Below are 21,364 nucleotides of genomic sequence, written 5' to 3'. Positions count from 1 at the left end.
GCCTAAACAGGGCCTGTTTTCATGTCAGGGTCTGCTTTGATGTACTGAACATCTGATCAATTAAAACAGCTTTAGATCTTATCAATAAAGGTTTGTAGTGTTAGACTATACCTGTGTATCAAGCATTTCTTTGTTTTGGGCCCACACTGGCAACCAACCTGCTGTCAACCGGTACAGTCAGGTTGAACATCTGATCAATAAAAACAGCTTTAGATCTTATAAAGGTGTGTAATAACAACCAGGAAGTCTACAAGGTGATTATTGCCTACTCTAAGCATTGCACTTTGCAATCACAATATGAATCAGTGATTTTCAACCTTCTGACCTACTAGTGGATCACGATATGAATCAGTGATTTTCAACCTTCTGACCTACTAGTGGGTCTTCTGTCAGATTCGTATTGTCAGATTGTTCTTTATTATATCGATGGATTGCTTCTGTATGGGGTGGTCACAACAACCCTTAAAACCAGGGCTGCCAACACAAAAATAAGTGAACAAAATTTTAATCTTAAGTTTCCAATTTAAACGCTAACTAAAGATTAAGCATGGCTGTGTTAACCTAAATGAGGGAAGTTGAAAAAGGTGGCCTGAATCCAGTTCTTTTTTCTGCAACGTATTTGTTTATGTGGCCCAAGCTCTTACAAATCGCTTTACTCCTTAGCTGTTTGTGCTTGGTATAGAGGGTCTATAGACTGGACCTGGGAAGAGCACACTCAATGTGAAAGTACATCAACAAAGTCAAAAACTGTTAAATCCCTGGGCTACTTTACTGAAGGTACTGTACTGTGAAAAATCTGTATCTTAAAATCATTTATGCATGCAGTCAACTGCATAAATGCACAAGCAATTGCAATCCAAAGGTTTCTTTAAAATGTCTTTGGCAGGCCAGAATCCAGCTGGACATGCAAATGACTATTTACACAAAAAAGTATTTGCCACCTAAATTCTGTGTCCAATTTCCTCATCTTGTCCATTAAAGAAAAAGATTGGGCACGGAAGTCGGTGCAAATAAATACAGTGAGGGAAACAAGTATTTGATCCCCTGCTGATTTTGTACGTTTGCCCACTGACAAAGACATGATCAGTCTATAATTTTAATGGTAGGTTTATTTGAACAGTGAGAGACAGAATAACAACAACAAAATCCAGAAAAACGCATGTCAAAAATGTTATAAATTGATTTGCATTTTAATGAGGGAAATAAGTATTTGACCCCTCTGCAAAACATGACTTAGTACTTGGTGGCAAAACCCTTGTTGGCAATCACAGAGGTCAGACGTTTCTTGTAGTTGGCCACCAAGTTTGCACACATCTCAGGAGGGATTTTGTTCCACTCCTCTTTGCAGATCTTCTCCAAGTCATTAAGGTTTCGAGGCTGATGTTTGGCAACTCGAACCTTCAGTGGCTAGGCCACTCCAGGACCTTAATGTGCTTCTTCTTGAGCCACTCCTTTGTTGCCTTGGCCGTGTGTTTGGGTCATTGTCATGCTGGAGTACCCATCCACGACCCATTTTCAATGCCCTGGCTGAGGGAAGGAGGTTCTCACCCAAGATTTGACGGTACATGGCCCCGTCCATCGTCCCTTTGATGCGGTGAAGTTGTCCTGTCCCCTTAGCAGAAAAACACCCCCAAAACATAATGTTTCCACCTCCATGTTTGACGGTGGGGATGGTGTTCTTGGGGTCATAGGCAGCATTCCTCCTCCTCCAAACACGGCGAGTTGAGTTGATGCCAAAGAGCTCGATTTTGGTCTCATCTGACCACAACACTTTCACCCAGTTCTCCTCTGAATCATTCAGATGTTCATTGGCAAACTTCAGATGGGCCTGTATATGTGCTTTCTTGAGCAGGGGGACCTTGCGGGCGCTGCAGGATTTCAGTCCTTCACGGCGTAGTGTGTTACCAATTGTTTTCTTGGTGACTATGGTTCCAGCTGCCTTGAGATCATTGACAAGATCCTCCTGTGTAGTTCTGGGCTGATTCCTCACCGTTCTCATGATCATTGCAACTCCACGAGGTGAGATCTTGCATGGATCCCCAGGCCAAGGGAGATTGACAGTTCTTCTGCGTTTCTTCCATTTGCGAATAATCGCACCAACTGTTGTCACCTTCTCACCAAGCTGCTTGGCGATGGTCTTGTAGCCCATTCCAGCCTTGTGTAGGTCTACAATCTTGTCCCTGACATCCTTGGAAAGTTATTTGGTCTTGGCAATGGTGGAGAGTTTGGAATCTGATTGATTGATTGCTTCTGTGGACAGGTCTTTTATACAGGTAACAAGCTGAGATTAGGAGCACTCCCTTCAAGAGTGTGCTCCTAATCTCAGCTCGGTACCTGTATAAAAGACACCTGGGAGCCAGAAATCTTTCTGATTGAGAGGGGGTCAAATACTTATTTCCCTCATTAAAACGCAAATCAATTCATAACATTTTTGACATGCGTTTTTCTGGATTTTTTTGTTGTTATTCTGTCTCTCACTGTTCAAATAAACCTACCATTAAAATTATAGACTGATCATTTCTTTGTCAAACGTACAAAATCAGCAGGGAATCAAATACTTTTTTCCCTCACTGTATATCAATGTTTTTTTGTCATTCAAAAAGGTCCATCGTCTCTCTCAATGTCCGGTGTGACAGGTCTTGACACGGTGAAGATATCCTGGCATTTGATTTTAGCCTTGGGGGTAGAGGCCTGCGGCAGTGAGAGCCTCCTCTTCTCAGACAGCAATCTCAGGATCTCACTAACTTGGGCTTCAAGTGTTGATAAATGGCCACTCAGCATCTGGATATCTCCCTTCAGCTCCAGCTTGGCCTCCTGGAGAGTGGACTGGAGCAGCACCTGTTCAGACATGGGTTGGAAGGGGTGGCCCAGCACGCCCTCACTCCCAACACCGGGGCTGTGTTCAAAAGGACTTCTCCCCATTGGGCTCCGCTCATAGGGGCTTCGTGCATCCCCTGCCCTGTCGATCCGAAGATCACTCTTGGTAATGCCACTGTCGCACGAGTCTGTCTTGTAGAGTGCACTCTTCTCGTCGCCCCCCTCTCCTGTGCTGCTGCCACCGACCTCGCTGCTGCTCTCCCCACCTTCTGCCTCCTGGCTCTTGCTGTCACCAATCAACTGTTCTGAGGTTTGGGACACGTCACCCCATTCCTCCTCTTCTTTCTGCTGTGGCCCTTCAGGTTCATCGGGAGCCAGGGGCATCGCCGCTGTAGTAGCATTCTTAAACCGCATCCAGTCTCGACCACCACCTCCACCCCTGGGCCGTACCAGACTGGTGACCCTCAGGCAGTTCTGGTCCACCACACTGGGCTTCAGCTCCATGACCTCGTGACAACCAGTGTGAATGGGCTCCCCAGTGTGGACATAGGCCAGTGAACTCTGCAAGGGGGTGATCTGGGAGACAGTAACTACACTGGAGCCACCGCTGGTAGTCCCTCCACCTGTGCCAGGTGCCCCATTCTGTATCGGGGAGCCATTTTGGTGCTGCAAGGGGTGAGTCTGATACTGTTGGTGTGGGAGATTGGTAAGGGGGTGGTGGTGCTCAACCTGAAGCCGGTTGCGCTCCAGGTCAGGCTGAGCTTGGATTGGCATGTGAATCTCTTTCTGCTGCTTGAACTTCTGGAAGAGCTTGCGGACCGGGTGGTCAACAGGAATGGAGAACGTCACTTCATTCTTCTGCTGCCGGCGCACTTCCTCCTCCTTCTTCACATCGGCGATCTTTCTGAAGATTACCTGCATAGATATTGAGAGGGGAAGAGAGATCTATGCGTAAGGACAGCCTTGTGAATCAGAACATGCCTTAATCACAAGTACTAGATTTTACACCAGATTTTACTATCTAAATGTCTTGTATACTGTCTTGCATATACTACGCTTCTGGCAAGGCATGTTTTTCCAACCACCATCCTATTAAAAATATTATACTATAATTTAATGGGATGAACACAAAAAAATTATAATTGTGATAAATATGTCGACAACTAGCAACTAAACGGAGCACCAAAACAACTCATGCACAACTCAAAATAATCCAGATGGAGGATACTGAACTCCACAGTGTTACTGATTGCATGTTCACTAGATACAATATTGCCATTACTCACAAATTATTGCAGCTAAAATATAAACCTGAAGAGGCATAACCTTGTGCTGAATATACTTAGAGAAATACTAATCACTGTTAACAAAATAAGATTCAAGTTTATAGATTTTTTGGTACTGACGTCTAGCGACATTACTTATCTTTTCTTTTCGACAGCAGACGGACACCAAATTGTATTGAGAGGAAAAATACAAAAATGCACATCTATGATAGTTACAGATTTAGCAGATATGTATTTTCCAATCACTGTATAGTGCACTATGTCAATATTGTTGCACACAGTGTGAATCTGCTGGTAAACATCTCATAATAAGACCCTAATGCTGATGCGCCTGAAGTAAAATGAAAATAAAATTATAGCAAATTATAGATAATTTTATCTAATAACTGTTGAGATTGTCACATATATATTTTGTTTTGAGTGTGTAAAATGTGCATGAGCTAGATACAGTATGGTAACACCTTTAATTATTTAATTTCAGGAATTACTCCTGACTGTATCCCATCTCTAAACAACAAAAGACTGACACCTAGTGGCATATTTAATATGACATCAGCAATGTCCCCCACATACACACACACCAGCAGCAGAACAGTGCCCCTGGAGCAGATTAGGGGTTAAGTGCCTTGCTCAAGGGCACAAATGTCAGAAGGTGGCACCTGAAACTGATGCCAGCAACCCTCCAGTTGCCAGCTCACTCCCGCCAGATTTTTCCTCGTCCGTTAATGGGTCCGAAACAGCAACCCTCTGGTTACGGCCTACTGAAATATCCAACAATTCACAGATGACTCCCAACATGACATCTGTGATAGGCTATTGAGTAATGCATATCTGATGGGCGTACATATAATGAAATCGTCTCCATCCCCTTTTTCTCCATCTCTGGACCCTTTTGACTCTAGGTTTCTGTGCTGCCCTTAGTGATGCTTTGATTACATACAGTATTCATTCGATGGTGTTAATGAGTTGTTCAGTCCTCATACTGATAACCCAGGCAGGCATAACTAGACCAGCTTGATAAACTAGAGTGGACACATAGTTGCTTCTTGGCTTTCTACTCTTTATATTAATGAGGATAAGAACACCCTCTCTAGGAACCATTTGGGATTATTGTATTTGATAATACCACAATAGAACCTGAGGCATCTCATTATGTGGGTTTTATTTTTTATTTGAGTTATGTCTCGTTTCTTTATCTATCATTTAAGTTAATACACAGAGGCTACTACTCCAAATAATGTTTTTCTCACTGTCAGTCCAGTGTTGCCTGAACTATCTTTGTGGGAACTTCAGGCACTCGATAGAGGTAAATATAGAGCAGCACATGCCCCTTGTTATCCCTTCATGGTCTTTTAGCATCCCTACATGTTCTGCCATTGCATGTTACTTCTCATCACCCAAGGAGCCTCCTGGAAAACAATAAATCCAGCCCCCCCTGCCACTTCAAATTGATTCAACTGCCACGTTTTTACTTAGTCGCTTTAGAGACTAACTGTGGGGGAGAGAAAGAAAAAAAGAAAGTGGCTGCCAGGGGTATGTTGGGATAACTAGTTTTCTGCATTAAATTGGCGCAATCGGGAACGAGAAAACACCAGTTTCTTAGTTTTTCTTGGATATACAAAAATTAACTGAAAAATGGCTTGTTTTTGCATATAAACCAAAAAAATACTTGATATTTAGATTTTCACGTGGGTGGGGTTAAATGGTTCTAACTCCATTCTATTCATCTATTGTCTATTATTTAATCTATTAATAGCTGTCCATAATGTGCCGTAGTGTCACGAATCCCCCCGGTACTGCTGCTCATTCTGTTCACCAGCTCCGGAGGTCTACGTCAACGGCCTTCTAGGCGTCACTGACCTGGTTCATTAACACCAACCCTGGACTGTCTTGTCTCATTACGCACACCTGGTTCCCATTCCCCCTGATTAGTATATGTATATATGTGCCCTCTGTTCCCCATTGTCCTTGTCGATTATTGTCTGTTGGTCTCGTGAGTATCGCGTATTGTGCTCTTGTTATTACCGGTCTCGTCCCGTGTATTTGTTTGGAGGTTTACACCTCACTCTTTTGTTTGGGTTACATCCCAGTGTTAAATATATATACGTGTTTGTTTTGGGCTTCGTCCCCGTCGTTTTTTCATGACGTACCTTGTGTTGTTGGATGGAATAATAAAAAACCTTAATCCGTATTCCTGCGCCTGTCTTCTAATCATTATACAACGTGACAGAATAATCAACCCATAATAATGGAGACAGCGGGAAAGGCCGAGCTGGCAGCATTACGAGTACTGTCTCTCCAGACTCGGCAGTGCCATGGACAGCGTGCTGGCAACCATCCTGCGGTTGGAGGGGAAAGTGCAGTCCCTCCAGTCTCCAGCACCGGTTCCGGCACCAGCCCCCACACCACCACTACCTACATCCGTCCCATCTGAGCTGGTCCGCGGAATACCCCTGTCCCTCCCGGAGCGTTTTGACAGGGGTATTCCGCTTCACCCTCCTCTTTTGCTTGGTGTTTGATCATTCTGTGGAGGGACGAGTGGGGGGTGAGCGTCTACTCCGACTACGCCAGGGATCTAGAACTGTCTCGGAGTTCGCCCTGGAGTTCCGGACCATCGCAGCATCCACCGGATGGAACGAGTAGGCTCTGGTCACTGTTTTCCGCAGCGGACTGCAGGAGGAGGTACAGATGGAGTTAGCCTGCCGTGATGACAACCTGTCACTCAACCAGCTCATCAGCATGGCGATCTGGTTGGACGACCTCCTACGGTCCCGACGAAGACCTGTGCAGAATCCGGAGCCCATGGCTAATAGGTGAGAAGGTGACAAGCCAGGGAATTCCCCTGCTCCAACCCAGGGAGGATGCAAGATCTTCTCTCCTTTTCTGTCAACTCAACCAGTGTGTTTTTCCATTAAATTCCCTGAATTTTACTGGCCACTGCATTACGCATTCCTTTGGTTCCGCTACAGTCACCCATTCCGGTTCGAGCCCTGGATAATCGTCCAATAGGGACAGGACTCATACATCACATCACTGTTCCCGTTTCTCTGCTGACCCATGGCACTCATTTAGAACAGATCACCTTTTTAGTATAGACACCCCCACGCACCGCATTGTTTTAGGTCTCCCCTGGTTGAGTTGGCATAACCCTGTTATTTCCTGGTCCAAGAGGAGACTGCTGGGTTGGTCGCAGGAGTGTCAGGGGAAGTGTCTCGCAGTGTCTGTCAACACCACTACGGTTGACTGTCACACCCTGGCTCTGGGGACTCTATATGTTGAGCCAGGGTGTGTAGATTCTATGTATTCTAGTTCTGTGTTGTAGGTCTATGTGTTCTATTTCTATGTTGGCCAGTGTGGTTCTCAATCTGAGGCAACAAGTGTCAGCTGTGGCTGGTTGTCTCTGATTGGGAACCATATTTAAACAGTCTGTTTTCCATTCGTGTTTGTGGGATCTTGTTCCGTTTGGGTTGTGTTTACCGTAGGACGTCACGTTTTCGTTTTGTTGTTTTGTTCGTGCATTCATTATATAAATAAATATGTTCGTTCATCACGCTGCGCCTTGGTCTACTCCATATAACGATCGTGACAGAAGATCCCACCATACCAGGACCAAGCAGCGTGTCCAGGAGCAGGCAGCCTGGACGTGGGAGCAGATCTTGGACGGGCAGGGGTCCTGGACCTGGGAGGAAATCCAGGCCGGGATGGATCGCCGTCCATGGAGGGAGACGGTAGAGGCGCGACGTAGAGAGGAGCAACGGCGTAAACAGAGTCGTCGTCGGTCGGACGAGAGGCAACCCCCAAATTTTTTTAGGGGGGGGCACACGGCATGGGCGACTGGGCAGCAGGAGGCTGCCACAGGGCGATTTGGGAGATTTGGAGGCCACCGGGTTTGGGGGGCCAGAAGGCAGGTTGGCAGAGCTTGGATGGAGAGTAGAACTCCCCGTACTCAGGCATGGCAGCATGGGACTGGGCAGGTTCCGCGGTATGCGGAGCTGCATACTGTGCCACGAGTGGTCCGGCATAGTCCGGTACGTCCTGTGCGAGCACCCCGCACGTGTCGTGCGAAGGTGGGCATGCAGCCAGGACGGAGTGTGCCGGCTCAGCGCTCGTGGTCTCCAGTGCCTCTCCTCAGTCCCGGATATCCTGCGCCAGTGTCACGTGCTGTTATGCCAGTACGGGTACACAGCCCTGTACGTCCTGTGCGGATGCCTCACACAGAGTGTGTGAAGGTAGGCATTCAGCCAGAACGGGTTGTGGCCGCTCTTCACTCCAGGCCTCCTATCCGTGTCCACAGCCCGGCCCGGCCTGTTCCTGCCCCTCGCACCAAGCCTACGGTGCGTGTCGCCAGCCCGGCCCGGCCTGTTCCTGCTCCACGCACCAAGCCTACGGTGCGCGTCGCCAGCCCGGCCCAGCCTGTTCCTGCCACTCGCACCAAGCCTACGGTGCGCGTCGCCAGCCCGGCCCGGCCTGTTCCTGCTACTCGCACCAAGCCTACGGTGCGCGTCGCCAGCCCGGCCCGGCCTGTTCCTGCTCCCCGCACCAAGCCTACGGTGCGCGTCGCCAGCCCGGCCCGGCCTGTTCCTGCCACTCGCACCAAGCCTACGGTGCGCGTCGCCAGCCCGGCCCGGCCTGTTCCTGCCACTCGCACCAAGCCTACGGTGCGCGTCGCCAGCCCGGCCCGGCCTGTTCCTGCCACTCGCACCAAGCCTACGGTGCGCGTCACCAGCCCGGCCCGGCCTGTTCCTGCCACTCGCACCAAGCCTACGGTGCGCGTCGCCAGCCCGGCCCGGCCTGTTCCTGCCACTCGCACCAAGCCTACGGTGCGCGTCGCCAGCCCGGCCCGGCCTGTTCCTGCCACTCGCACCAAGCCAGGGGTGCGAGTCGTCAGCCCGGCCCGGCCTGTTCCTGCCACTCGCACCAAGCCAGGGGTGCGAGTCGTCAGCCCGGTAAGGCCCGTTGCTGCTCCACGCACCAAACCAGGGGTGCGCATCGTCAGCCCGGTCCGGCCCGTTCCTGCTCCACGCACCAAGCCAAGGGTGCGCATCGTCAGTCCGGTCCGGTCCGTTCCTGCTCCACGCACCAAGCCAGGGGTGTGTGTCGTCAGTCCGGTCCGGCCCGTTCCTGCTCCACGCACCAAGCCAGGGGTGTGCGTCGTCAGTCCGGCACAACCCGTGCCTCGGTCACCGGTGCCTGGTCAGGTACTGGTCAGCTGCTCCACACCGGAGCTGAAGCAATCCGCTCCTACGATGTCCAGTCCAGCTCCAGCCAGCGGGGCCAGACCGGACCAGGGGTGCTACGGGGGGAGTATTGAAGGGTGGTGGTCAAGCCCGGAGCCGGAACCGCCTCCGAGGAGGGATGCCCACCCAGCCCTCCCCTGGTTTGTCTATGTTGAGGCGCGGTCGCAGTCCGCGCCTTTGGGGGGGGGTACTGTCACACCCTAGCTCTGGGGACTCTATATGTTGAGCCAGGGTGTGTAGATTCTATGTATTCTAGTTCTGTGTTGTAGGTCTATGTGTTCTATTTCTATGTTGGCCAGTGTGGTTCTCAATCAGAGGCAACGAGTGTCAGCTGTGGCTGGTTGTCTCTGATTGGGAACCATATTTAAACAGTCTGTTTTCCATTCGTGTTTGTGGGATCTTGTTCCGTTTGGGTTGTGTTTACCGTAGGACGTCACGTTTTCGTTTTGTTGTTTTGTTCGTGCATTCATTATATAAATAAATATGTTCGTTCATCACGCTGCGCCTTGGTCTACTCCATATAACGATCGTGACATTGACAGTCCGTACCATGCCCCTCAAGTGGATTTACCGGAGGAATACCATTATCTGGAACTGATTTTCTTTAAGACCCAGGCTACATGCCTGCCTCCTCATCGCCCCTGGGACTGTGCCATTGACCTGCTGTCTATCCCCTCTGCTACGCGGAGACCGAGGCCATGGAGACCTACATACAGGAGAGACTCCAGCAGGGTTTTATAAGCCCCTCTATGTCACCAGCCTCCTCAAGCTTCTTTTTTGTTCAGAAGAAAGATGGGGGACTGCACCCCTGCATTGATTATCGAACACTGAACAAAGCCACCGTTAAGTTCAGCTATCCTTTACCCCTCATCCCAACCATCATCGAACAAATGCACGGGCGCAGTACTTCACGAAACTGGACTTGAGGAGCGCCTACAATCTGATGCGCATTCGTGCAGGTGACGAATGGAAAACTGCCTTTTCCACGACCACGGGGCATTACGAGTATCTCGTAATGCCCTTTGGGCTGTCTAATGCTCCTTCAGTCTTCCAGGCCTTTATTAACGAAGTGTTTCGGGACATGCTGGGACGGGGTGTAGTGGTTTATATACATTTTGGTCTATTCTGCTGACCGAGTCCAGCATGTCTCATTAGTCAGGTCTGTGCTGGGAAGACTATTGGAGCATAATCTCAATGTTAAACAAGAAAAGTGTTTGTTTTTCCAGCGGTCCGTGTCCTTCTTGGGCTACCTCATATCCACGGAGGGAGTGGAGATGGCAGAGCAACGTGTCAGCGCAGTCAGGTCATGGCCCATCCCCAACTCTGTGAAAGCAATCCAGCGATTCCTGAGGTTCATCCGTGGCTGCAGCATGGTGGCCACGCCTCTTACCTCCCTGCTTAGAGGAGGTCCCCAGCGGCTTCGTTGGACATCGTTTTCCTTGATGGCCAAAAAGCTCAATTTTAGTCTAATCTGACCAGAGTACCTAATTCAATATGTTTGGGGAGTCTCCCCAAATGTTTGGGGTGAACACCAAAACGTGTTTGCTTATTTTTTTTCTTTAAGCAATGGCTTTTTTTCTGGCCACTCTTCCGTAAAGCCCAGCTCTGTGGAGTGTACGGCTTAAAGTGGTCCTATGGACAGATACTCCAATCTCCGCTGTGGAGCTTTGCAGCTCCTCCAGGGTTATCTTTGGTCTCTTTGTTGCCTCTCTGATTAATGCCCTCCTTGTCTGGTCCATGAGTTTTGGTGGGCGGCCCTCTCTTGGCAGGTTTGTTGTGGTGCCATATTCTTTCAATTTTTAAATAATGGATTTAATGGTGCTCCGTGGGATGTTCAAAGTTTCAGATATTTTCTTATAACCCAACCCTGATCTGTACTTCTCCACAACTTTGTCCCTGACCTGTTTGGAGAGCTCTTTGGTGGTGGCCCTTGCTTAGTGGTGTTGCAGACTCTGGGGCCTTTCAGAACAGGTGTATATATACTGAGATCATGTGACAGATCATGTGACACTTAGATTGCACACAGGTGGACTTTATTTAACTAATTATGTTATTTCTGAAGGTAATTGGTTGCACCAGATCTTATTTAGGGGCTTCATAGCAAAGGGGGTGAATACATATGCACGCACCACTTTTCCGTTATTTATTTTTTTCATTTCACTTCACCAATGTGGACTATTTTGTGTATGTCCATTACATGAAATCCAAATAAAACTCCATTTAAAGGTTGTAATGCAACAAAATAGGAAAAAAAACGCCAAGGGGGATGAATACTTTTGCAAGGCACTGTATAACAATATATCATATTATTAAAGTACAGTTTGTTTACAATGTCATAAACTAGTCTTTTAAATGTTGTTTCCGAATTACATTTTATATATTCATACATGTCTACATGAATAAATTACTGTGAAACTGTGTTTCTGTTTAATCAGCAGTTATTGCTACACCCTTCATTCAGTTTAAGGGGGTACTTTTGTCATGATGACAAGGTGACAGTGCTCGCTACTCAAATGGCACAACAGAATCAATCAGATTTACCAAGGCACAGCATATGACAACCATTTTGTCTAACTCAGGGATGTCTCCTTTCATATCAGGAAAAGGAAAAAGTAGTAGATGCTGCTGCAGCATTGCTCATCTTCACAGTGGGAATCCAGTCGACATGGGTGTCTGGAAAAAGGTCAGCTGGTGAACCTACAGTACATAAACAAATACAAAGCACACCTGATGTTAGAATATTACTTTTGCAGGTCACCTATACCATCAGGGCTCTTGATTATTTGGTTGTGTTTAATTCATTCAGGTGGGGACAACTAATAGTCAACACAGCAGGTTGTCCTAGGGCAATTCCACGGTAACAGAATTACGCTGAGACTCAGATTTTACAAAAACACATTTACAGGAAGAACTGTGCAGATACAACGTTTGGTAACAGAATTACGATAAAATCTCCCTAATTTTTATTCTGTTACCAAACTTTGTATCTGCACAGTTCTTCCTGTAAATGTATTTCTGTGAAATGTTCTGTGGAAATTGGTAAAAGTAATCCTTGTGCATAGAGTTGTATGGTTTGTTAAACTTTTAAATCAAGCCTCCCGAGTGGCGCAGCGGTCTACGGCGATGCAGTGCCTTAGACCGCTGCATCGCAGTGGTAGAGGCATCACTACCGGCCGTGATCCTGAGTCCCATAGGGCGGCGCACAATTGGCCCAGCGTCCGGGTTAAGGGAGGGTTTGGCCGGGGGGGCTTTACTTGGCTTATCGCGCTCTAGCGACTCCTTGTGGCGGGCCTGCAGGCTAATCTCGGTCGTCAGTTGAACAGTGTTTCCTCCGGCACATTGGTGCTTCAGGTTAAGCGGGCGGGTTTTAAGAAGCGAGGTTTGGCGGGTCATGTTTTGGAGGACGCATGACTTGACCTTCACCTCCCGAGCCCATTGGGGAGTTGCAGCTATGAGACAAGATCGAAAAAGGGGGTAAAATACAAAAAAAATATATATATATATATTTTTAAATCAATGGTTTTTGTTTGGCATACAGTTTTAAGTGAAAAATCTGAGTCTCAGCGTAATTCTGTTACCATGGAATTGCCCCCTATTCCACTGAGGCCTTTGTCCTATGCTGTAATGTCCATAAATTTTCTCAACAAATTATCATTGGGTCAGTGCCACTGGAAAGTTTTTTGGGACAATAATGCCCTCCTCCAGTCATATTGTACAATTTGTGTCCCCTCTTTTCGTAGGCCTAGATTAAATGGTTGCATTTAAGACAAGGTTGTTTTTATTGATCTGTTTGTCAGAGACAGCAGAGTAGGCCTAGGCTATCCTGTGATTTGTCGTATTAAAAAACTATTCTGTTAATGTCTCCAGTCATATAAAGTGTAGCACAATTGCATGAAATGTGTTTATTAAAGGCCACATTTTTCCTGTGCAAAGAAAAGAGAAGAAACGTCTCCGATATAGCCTTTAGGCCTATGCCACTATGCACTCAGCTATGCACAGTGATTAGACTGAGTTGTATTAATAGTCTAAATTATGACTATCCAATCTACTCATCACATTAGGAATAGTAGGCTTACATTAGTCTGAAAATGTGATGATAGATGCATGCAATGCTTTATTATAAAGGTGCATTTTTATGGTGAAAATAATTGCTTCCCCAAAAACGTGGAACTCTCGCGCCACCTCTGAAAGAGACGCATGCTAGATAGCTTGTAGTCTATCTAGTTAGCTAATGTTGGCTACTTAGTCTTGTTGTTAACACCCGGTTAGCATAACAGTTAACAGATAAACTAAACTTGAAATCAGACTTACCAGTAATGAAATGATTGGAGCAGACCCTGTACTGACAGCTGTCTGGTTTCAGGTCTTGAAGAGTAAAAAGGTTTCTTGCTTTTTTGACAGTTCTTGAGTCTTATCTCCTTGGTGTTTCATGATAGCGTGTAATCTGTAAAAAATATTTATGGCACAGAAATTGACCATGGTGATGAATCAAGTAGGTTTAGGCACTGTCACACGCAGCTTGGGGTAGCCACTCAGCTGTTGTTGTCGTCGGAAGGATTAACCCTTTAGACACCAATAGAATTCTAGAATGCTGCTGTAGATTACTGAGAATTTTCAAGATAAAGCTAATTTTCTCACACATTTCAAACAAACAGACATAGCTCAAAAACAAAGAACAAATGACAATTACAAGTTAACTTAGTTTTAAAGACCACAATCTCTTCTTTAGTATGACACCACATTCATGTCAATAGGAATGACACTCATTTTGTCTTCCATTGTGTAAAAACGATGAACACTCAACACAACATAAAACCCTAAAGTACTTAAATTGTAGTACATTTGACAATATTACTCATTCAAAATGTACCAAGTATTATATATTATACTTATAAATATTATTTACATATACAGTGGGGAGAACAAGTACTTGATACACTGCCGATTTTGCAGGTTTTCCTACTTACAAAGCATGTAGAGGTCTGTAATTTTTTATCATAGGTACACTTCAACTGTGTACCTATGATTTAAAAAAATTGCTTTTTATTGCATGACATAAGTATTTGATCACCTACCAACCAGTAAGAATTCCGGCTCTCACAGACCTGTTAGTTTATCTTTAAGAAGCCCTCCTGTTCTCCACTCATTACCTGTATTAACTGCACCTGTTTGAACTCGTTACCTGTATAAAAGACACCTGTCCACACACTCAATCAAACAGACTCCAACCTCTCCACAATGGCCAAGACCAGAGAGCTGTGTAAGGACATCAGGGATAACATTGTAGACATGCACAAGGCTGGGATGGGCTACAGGACAATAGGCAAGCAGCTTGGTGAGAAGGCAACAACTGTTGGCGCAATTATTAGAAAATGGAAGAAGTTCAAGGTGACGGTCAATCACCCTCGGTCTGGGACTCCATGCAAGATCTCACCTCATGGGGCATCAATGATCATGAGGAAGGTGAGGGATCAGCCCAGAACTACACGGCAGGACCTGGTCAATGACCTGAAGAGAGCTGGGACCACAGTCTCAAAGAAAACCATTAGTAACACACTACGCCGTCATGGATTATAATCCTGCGGCGCACGCAAGGTCCTCCTGCTCAAGCCAACGCATGTCCAGGCCCGTCTGAAGTTTGCCAATGACCATCTGGATGATCCAGAGGAGGAATGGGAGAAGGTCATGTGGTCTGATGAGACAAAAATAGAGCTTTTTGGTCTAAACTCCACTCGCCGTGTTTGGAGGAAGAAGAAGGATGAGTACAACCCCAAGAACACCATCCCAACCGTGAAGCATGGAGGTGGAAACATCATTCTTTGGGGATGCTTTTCTGCAAAGGGGACAGGATGACTGCACCGTATTGAGGGGAGGATGGATGGGGCCATGTATCGCGAGATCTTGGCCAACAACCTCCTTCCCTCAGTAAGAGCATTGAAGATGGGTTGTGGCTGGGTCTTCCAGCATGACAACGACCCGAAACACACAGCCAGGGCAACTATGGAGTGGTTCCGTAAGAAGCATCTCAAGGTCCTGGAGTGGCCTAGCCAGTCTCCAGACCTGAACCCAATAGAAAATCTTTGGAGGGAGCTGTAAGTCCGTATTGCCCAGCGACAGCCCCGAAACCTGAAGGATCTGGAGAAGGTCTGTATGGAGGAGTGGGCCAAAATCCCTGCTGCAGTGTGTGCAAACCTGGTCAAGACCTACAGGAAACGTATGATCTCTGTAATTGCAAACAAAGGTTTCTGTACCAAATATTAAGTTCTGCTTTTCTGATCTATCAAATACTTATGTCATGCAATAAAATGCAAATGAATTACTTAAAAATCATACAATGTGATTTTTCTGGATTTTTGTTTTAGATTCTGTCTCTCACAGTTGAATTGTACCTATGATAAAAATTACAGACCTCTACATGATTTTAAAGTAGGAAAACCTGCAAAATTGGCAGTGTATCAAATACTTGTTCTCCCCACTGTAAATAAATAAATTATCCAAAATGTGACCAGAGGACAGTATTCAGAAAGTATTTCAAAACCCACACAAAGTTGGCTATTTGATTGACAACGATTCTTACTTCTGTAACAATGTAAAAATACAAACTATTCAGAGACTATTTCAAAATGTAGGTAAACTCTCTCAATAAGATTTAGTACAGACCAGGCCTGACACAAAATGTAGAAATGCTAGCCTTCTTTGACAACAATTCAGTGAATGCAACAAGTATTAGATAGCGAAAGATAAAGAGAAAAGATACAAAACACAACAACTGTTCAGAGACATTAAAAGATTTGTAGGACAAATTCATATTTCACACTGTCACTTTAGTGTTTGCATTTAGTCTACAACATGTCATGGAACTTCTGGAAGCATGGCCCCATCCTGCAAAGTGGCACAGAACACGTAGAGCACCCAAATGAGGTTTCTACACATCTCCCACTCTTTGCCCTGCGTCCACTCCGGATGCACACCACACACCCTCTCTTATGCCCTTTAAACTTCACCTGGCAGTGTGGTGCCGGAGCAACAACCTCGAACCTCAACGTCAGCAAGACCAAGGAGCTGGTCGTGGACGACAGGAAATGGAGGGGCGAGCACACCCCCATCCACATCGACAGGGCGGCAGTAGAGCAGGTAGACAGCTTCAAGTTCCTCTGTGTCCAAATCACTAAAGACTTAAAATGGTCCAAACACACGTACAGTTGTGAAGAAGGCGCGACAGTGCCTCTTTCCCCTCAGGAGGTTGAAAAGGTTTGGCATGGGCCCTCAAATCCTGAAAAGGTTCTACAGCTGTACCATTAAGAGCATATTGACTGGCTGCATCACTGCTTGGTATGGAAATAGCACCACCCTCGTTCGCATGGCGCTACAGAGGGTGGTGTGGAAAGCCCAGTACATCACTGGGGCCGAGCTCCCTGCCATCCAGGACCTCTATATCAGGTGGTGTGAAAAGAAGGCCCAGAAAATTGTGAAAGACCCCAACCATAGACTATTTTCTCTGCTGCCGCACGGCAAGAGGTACCGGTGCATCAAGTCTACCACCAACAGGCTCTTGAACAGCTTCTACCCCCAAGCAATACAACTGATAAATAGCCAACAAAATAGCTACACGGACCGAGTTTACCTTGTATCTTTTATTTCAATATTTGCACTGTATCTATGCACATGAACACAGCACATTTCCATGGTTGGTTTCATTGACTCTCCCATTTAACTGCCCCTAATTGACAAATGTATTGCTTCCGAGTCCTTTGGAGTGGATCATCTTGAGCAAAGTGATGTGTAGAATCACTGATCTACAAATAGTATTCCCTGCTAAATAACAGATGTTGAGTAATCAATATTCGCAGAGCTATGCCTCTTTCAGGAGGCTGAAAGCAGCATGGGTCAGCCGCAGAACAGTGCCCCTGGAGCAGATTAGGGGTTAAGTGCCTTGCTCAAGGACACAAAAGGCAGAAGATGGCACCTGAAACTTCGTCCGCTAATTGGGTCCGAAACAGCAACCCTCTGGTTACTGGCCTACTGATATTTCCAAAAATAGGCTATTGAGTAATGCATATCTGATGGTCGTACATATAATGAAATAGTCTCCATCCCCTTTTCCTCTGGACCCTTTTGACTCTGGGTTTCTGTGCTGCCCTTAGTGATGCTTTGATTATACACAGTATTAATTAGATCAGTGCATTCGGAAAGTATTCAGACCCCTTGACTTTTTCCACATTTTGTTACGTTACAGCCTTTTTCTAAAATGGATTTAAAAAATAATGATTCTCATCAATCTACACACAATACCCCATAATGACAAAGCAAAAAAAAGCATTATTATTAAAAAATAAAAACAGAAATACCTTATTTACATAAGTATTCAAACCCTTTGCTATGAGACTCAAAATTGTGCTCAGGTGCATCCTGTTTCCATTGATCATCCTTGAGATGTTTCTACAACTTGATGGGAGTCCACCTGTGGTAAATTCAATTGATTGGACATGATTTAGAAAGGCACACACCTGTCTATATAAGGTCCCACAGTTGACAGTGCATGACAGAGCAAAAACCAAGCCATGAGGTCAAAGGAATTGTCCTTAGAGCTCCAAGACCAGATTGTGTCTAGGCACAGATCTGGGGAAGGGTACCAAAAAATGTCTGCAGCATTAAAGGTCCCCAAGAACACAGTGGCCTCCATCATTCTTAAATTGAAGAAGTTTGGAACCACCAAGACTCTTCCTAGAGCTGGCCGCCCGGCCAAACCGAGCAATTAGGGGAGAAGGGCCTTGGTCAGGGAGGTGACCAAGAACCCGATGACAGAGCTCCAGAGTTCCTCTGTGGAGATGGGAGAACCTTCCAGAAGGACAACCATCTCTGCAGCACTCCACCAATCAGGCCATTATGGTAGAGTGCCCCGACGGAAGCCATTCCTCAGTAAAAGGCACATGACAGCCCGCTTGGAGTTTGCCAAAAGGCACATTAAGGACTCTCAGACCATGAGAAACAAGATTCTCTGGTCTGATGAAACCAAGATTGAACTCTTTGGACTGAATGCCAAGCATCACGTCTGGAGGAAACCTGGCACCATCCCTACATTGAAGCATGGTGGTGGCAGCATCATGCTGTGGGGATGTTTTTCAGCGGCAGGGACTGGGAGACTAGTCAGGATCAAGGGAAAGATGAACGGAGCAAAGTACGTGATTATGAAACGTGGCTGTATCTAGGGGGATTTTTATTTAGCTGAGCCTGCTAGCTAGCAATTGCTGTGAAGTCGCCAAAATTATTTGAAATAACGATTGAGGTAGCTACAGTATGTAATTTAACTCAACAATCAACTACTACAAACTAATTGAAATTACAATAAATAAAGGTTAAGTTACTTGTTTTTCGCTGTCCAGTGGCACCATAAGTGGTCATTTGATTTGCGAACTCATCACATGATCAGCGTCTCGTCAGCAACACTAAAAAAGTACTTACGGATCACGAAATTTCTAAAATGTTCAAAATAAAAGTCCCCCACGTAATAGTAGAAACATTTCAATAACCTGTATTTATTCATGATATATGAAAAACAATTGTCTTAACATTAACAATGATTCATATTTGTTCATATTTAAGTGACATTTTCATTAAATGTGGGTTTTAAAACATGTTCCAAGGTCAAATAAATGCCCCCAATGCAAATCACTGTATATGGAATACATATTGGCTTAGCGCAATAACTATTCTAGCTGCTGCAGTAAAAGTATTGTAGAGAATACTCAGTAGGGTCTGTAGAATGTATATATGGTGTCATTTCATGGGGCTCTGAATAATACAGAGTGTTGCTAGCCTTTTACTCCACCCATTCCATTGGCGGCCACAATGCGAATTACTGTTTATGGAATACATAATCATTACATGTGCGCTTACTGCACTACAGAAAACCCGCTAACCAAACAACATTGCAGGGCATGCTCACTGAATCGATTTTTCCCAGACCTCAAAAGTCATCCCCTGACGTGGTTTAAGCATTGTTGTGAACACAGACAATCCAATTTTGTTGTTTTTCTATTAAACATTTTTGAAAATACTGTGAAAACCAGATTTTTGGGGGGGAAATCCGAAACCTGGAAAAACAAAACCAAGAAAACTGAAGTAGGTAAACAATAAAAACTGATTTTTAAAGGCCCTACCAACGTTTTTTGCTGTGCATGACTTCACTTTAGAGTGTGTGTCATCATGCAGCATAGCATTTTGGGGAAGGTTGAGGTCAGGTCCAATATTGACTATGCACCCAAGAGGGAAAGATGTTGGGCCATCCTATAATTTTTTTTAGTAATATAATATAATATATACAATTTAGCAAACGCTTTTATCCAAAGCGACTTACAGTCATGCGTGAATACATTTTTATGTATGGGTGGTCCCGGGAATCAAACCCACTATCCTGGCGTTGCAATGCTCTACCAAGATGCATGACAGGGTTATACATGCTTTGTGAAGCCTTTATTAAGCAGTGCTTAAGCCACCCTTTATAAAGCACAGGTTTATGTCGTATTTGAGATTGTGGTTATGTCACATTTGAAATTGGTGGTTATGTCACACAGTTATGCCACATTAATGAACCCTTTATTAAGCATGACATACAGTTATAGATGATTTGTAACACATTTATGTAGTGTTTATGAAGACTTTATGAAGCCTTTATAAGCTGCACTTAATTTAAAGCGGGACCAATAAGGGTCAATAAATTATATATTTTTTAAAAGGTCTTACTCACATCGGCTATAGAGAGCGTGATCACTCAGGCTGGAACAGCGGGCGCTCTCACGCATGGTTCGGTGTTGCTTGCCTCAAAGCGAGCATAGAAGACATCTAGCTCGTCTGGTAGGCGTGCGTCACTGGGCAGTTCGTGGCTGGGTTTCCCTTTGTAATCAGTGATAGTTTGCAAGCCCTGCCACATCCGATGAGCGTCAGAGATAGTGTAGTAGGATTCGATCTTAGTCCTGTATTGACACTTTGCCTGTTTGATGGTTCATCGGAGGTGCCATGCATTTGACTGTTTTTAATATTGGCTTTACTAGAGACTTTAAAACCTTTTTTTGTTAGAACAGACTATATGGGATTTTTTATTTTTTTATTTAGCTTAATTAATTTGATGAATATTATGGTGTTTCTATTCCAAGAAAAACGAAAATGCATTTTACAGTAACTGATTAGGAAAATATGGCTCTGTACAACGTGACTGGTCGGGAGTAGGCCTAGGCTACTAAGTGACTGCGAGTGACGAGGAAAATAATCCTAACATTTCCACATAAAATTCTGATTGATTTATCAAGACCAGTTCCTATATTCTGTCATTCAGTGATATTTATTCCCATAGTAATTCGTTATGGATCCATCCAGCTGTGGTTAGAAAACAGTGCATTTGGTGGGCTATGCAAAAGAGATGGGAGAAGTGACATGCCTGGCAAACATCCATGAATACATTTAAAGTCCCTAAACTTGGCAAGAGTCTATTGTCCTGCTGATAACTAATCAAGGATGGATGGCTTCTTGTTTATTCTTAAAAGAACTCCAGCACAGAGAAGAGAAAGGAGCCTTGAATAATTTACAATGACAGTGCTATTCGCAAACACTATCATCAGATGCCTGTGTTACGCCGAACCCAAAAGCCCAGGAAAATGAACAGTACAGTAGGCTACAATACTGTATAGTAGACTTAATAATGCTAAAAATAATGCTTAAATAATTATACTGCTGGTCTTTACTGTCTGCTGCACAATTTTACATTATATTCCATTTCCAGCGAGACTATTCAAGCCATCGACTCACTGATGGATGAAGATGATGAGCGATCGGCAAAGGCCATCTGGAATCTGCTGGCATCATGGCACAACATCAACATCGCTCTAATCACAGTCAGAAGACAGTAGAAGAAACTTGAGTGGACTTATGGAAAGGCTCTGTAAGACATGTTTATATATATATATATATATATACAGTGGGGGAAAAAAGTATTTAGTCAGCCACCAATTGTGCAAGTTCTCCCACTTA

The 21,364-nt window shown here is 45.2% G+C and overlaps 1 protein-coding gene across 1 annotated transcript in view; it reads right to left on the bottom strand.

The window, feature by feature from the left end:
• Positions 1-2,595: 2,595 nt before the first annotated feature.
• LOC311108052 (voltage-gated delayed rectifier potassium channel KCNH5-like) overlaps positions 2,596-21,364 on the bottom strand; it is a gene marked incomplete at both ends in the record, with an annotated part of 159,808 nt that continues 141,039 nt past the window's right edge. The window contains one exon of the mRNA XM_084150701.1: positions 2,596-3,732. Within this exon, the coding sequence (XP_084006827.1) occupies positions 2,596-3,732 (1,137 nt within the window). The remainder of the gene's footprint in view (positions 3,733-21,364) is intronic.

The sequence above is a fragment of the Coregonus lavaretus genome, assembly GCF_964263955.1.
Source record: "Coregonus lavaretus genome assembly, chromosome: 33".
Taxonomy (NCBI): domain Eukaryota; kingdom Metazoa; phylum Chordata; class Actinopteri; order Salmoniformes; family Salmonidae; genus Coregonus; species Coregonus lavaretus.
The sequence above is the reverse complement of the archived record's forward strand: the minus strand, read 5'-3'. Positions and strand labels throughout refer to the sequence as shown.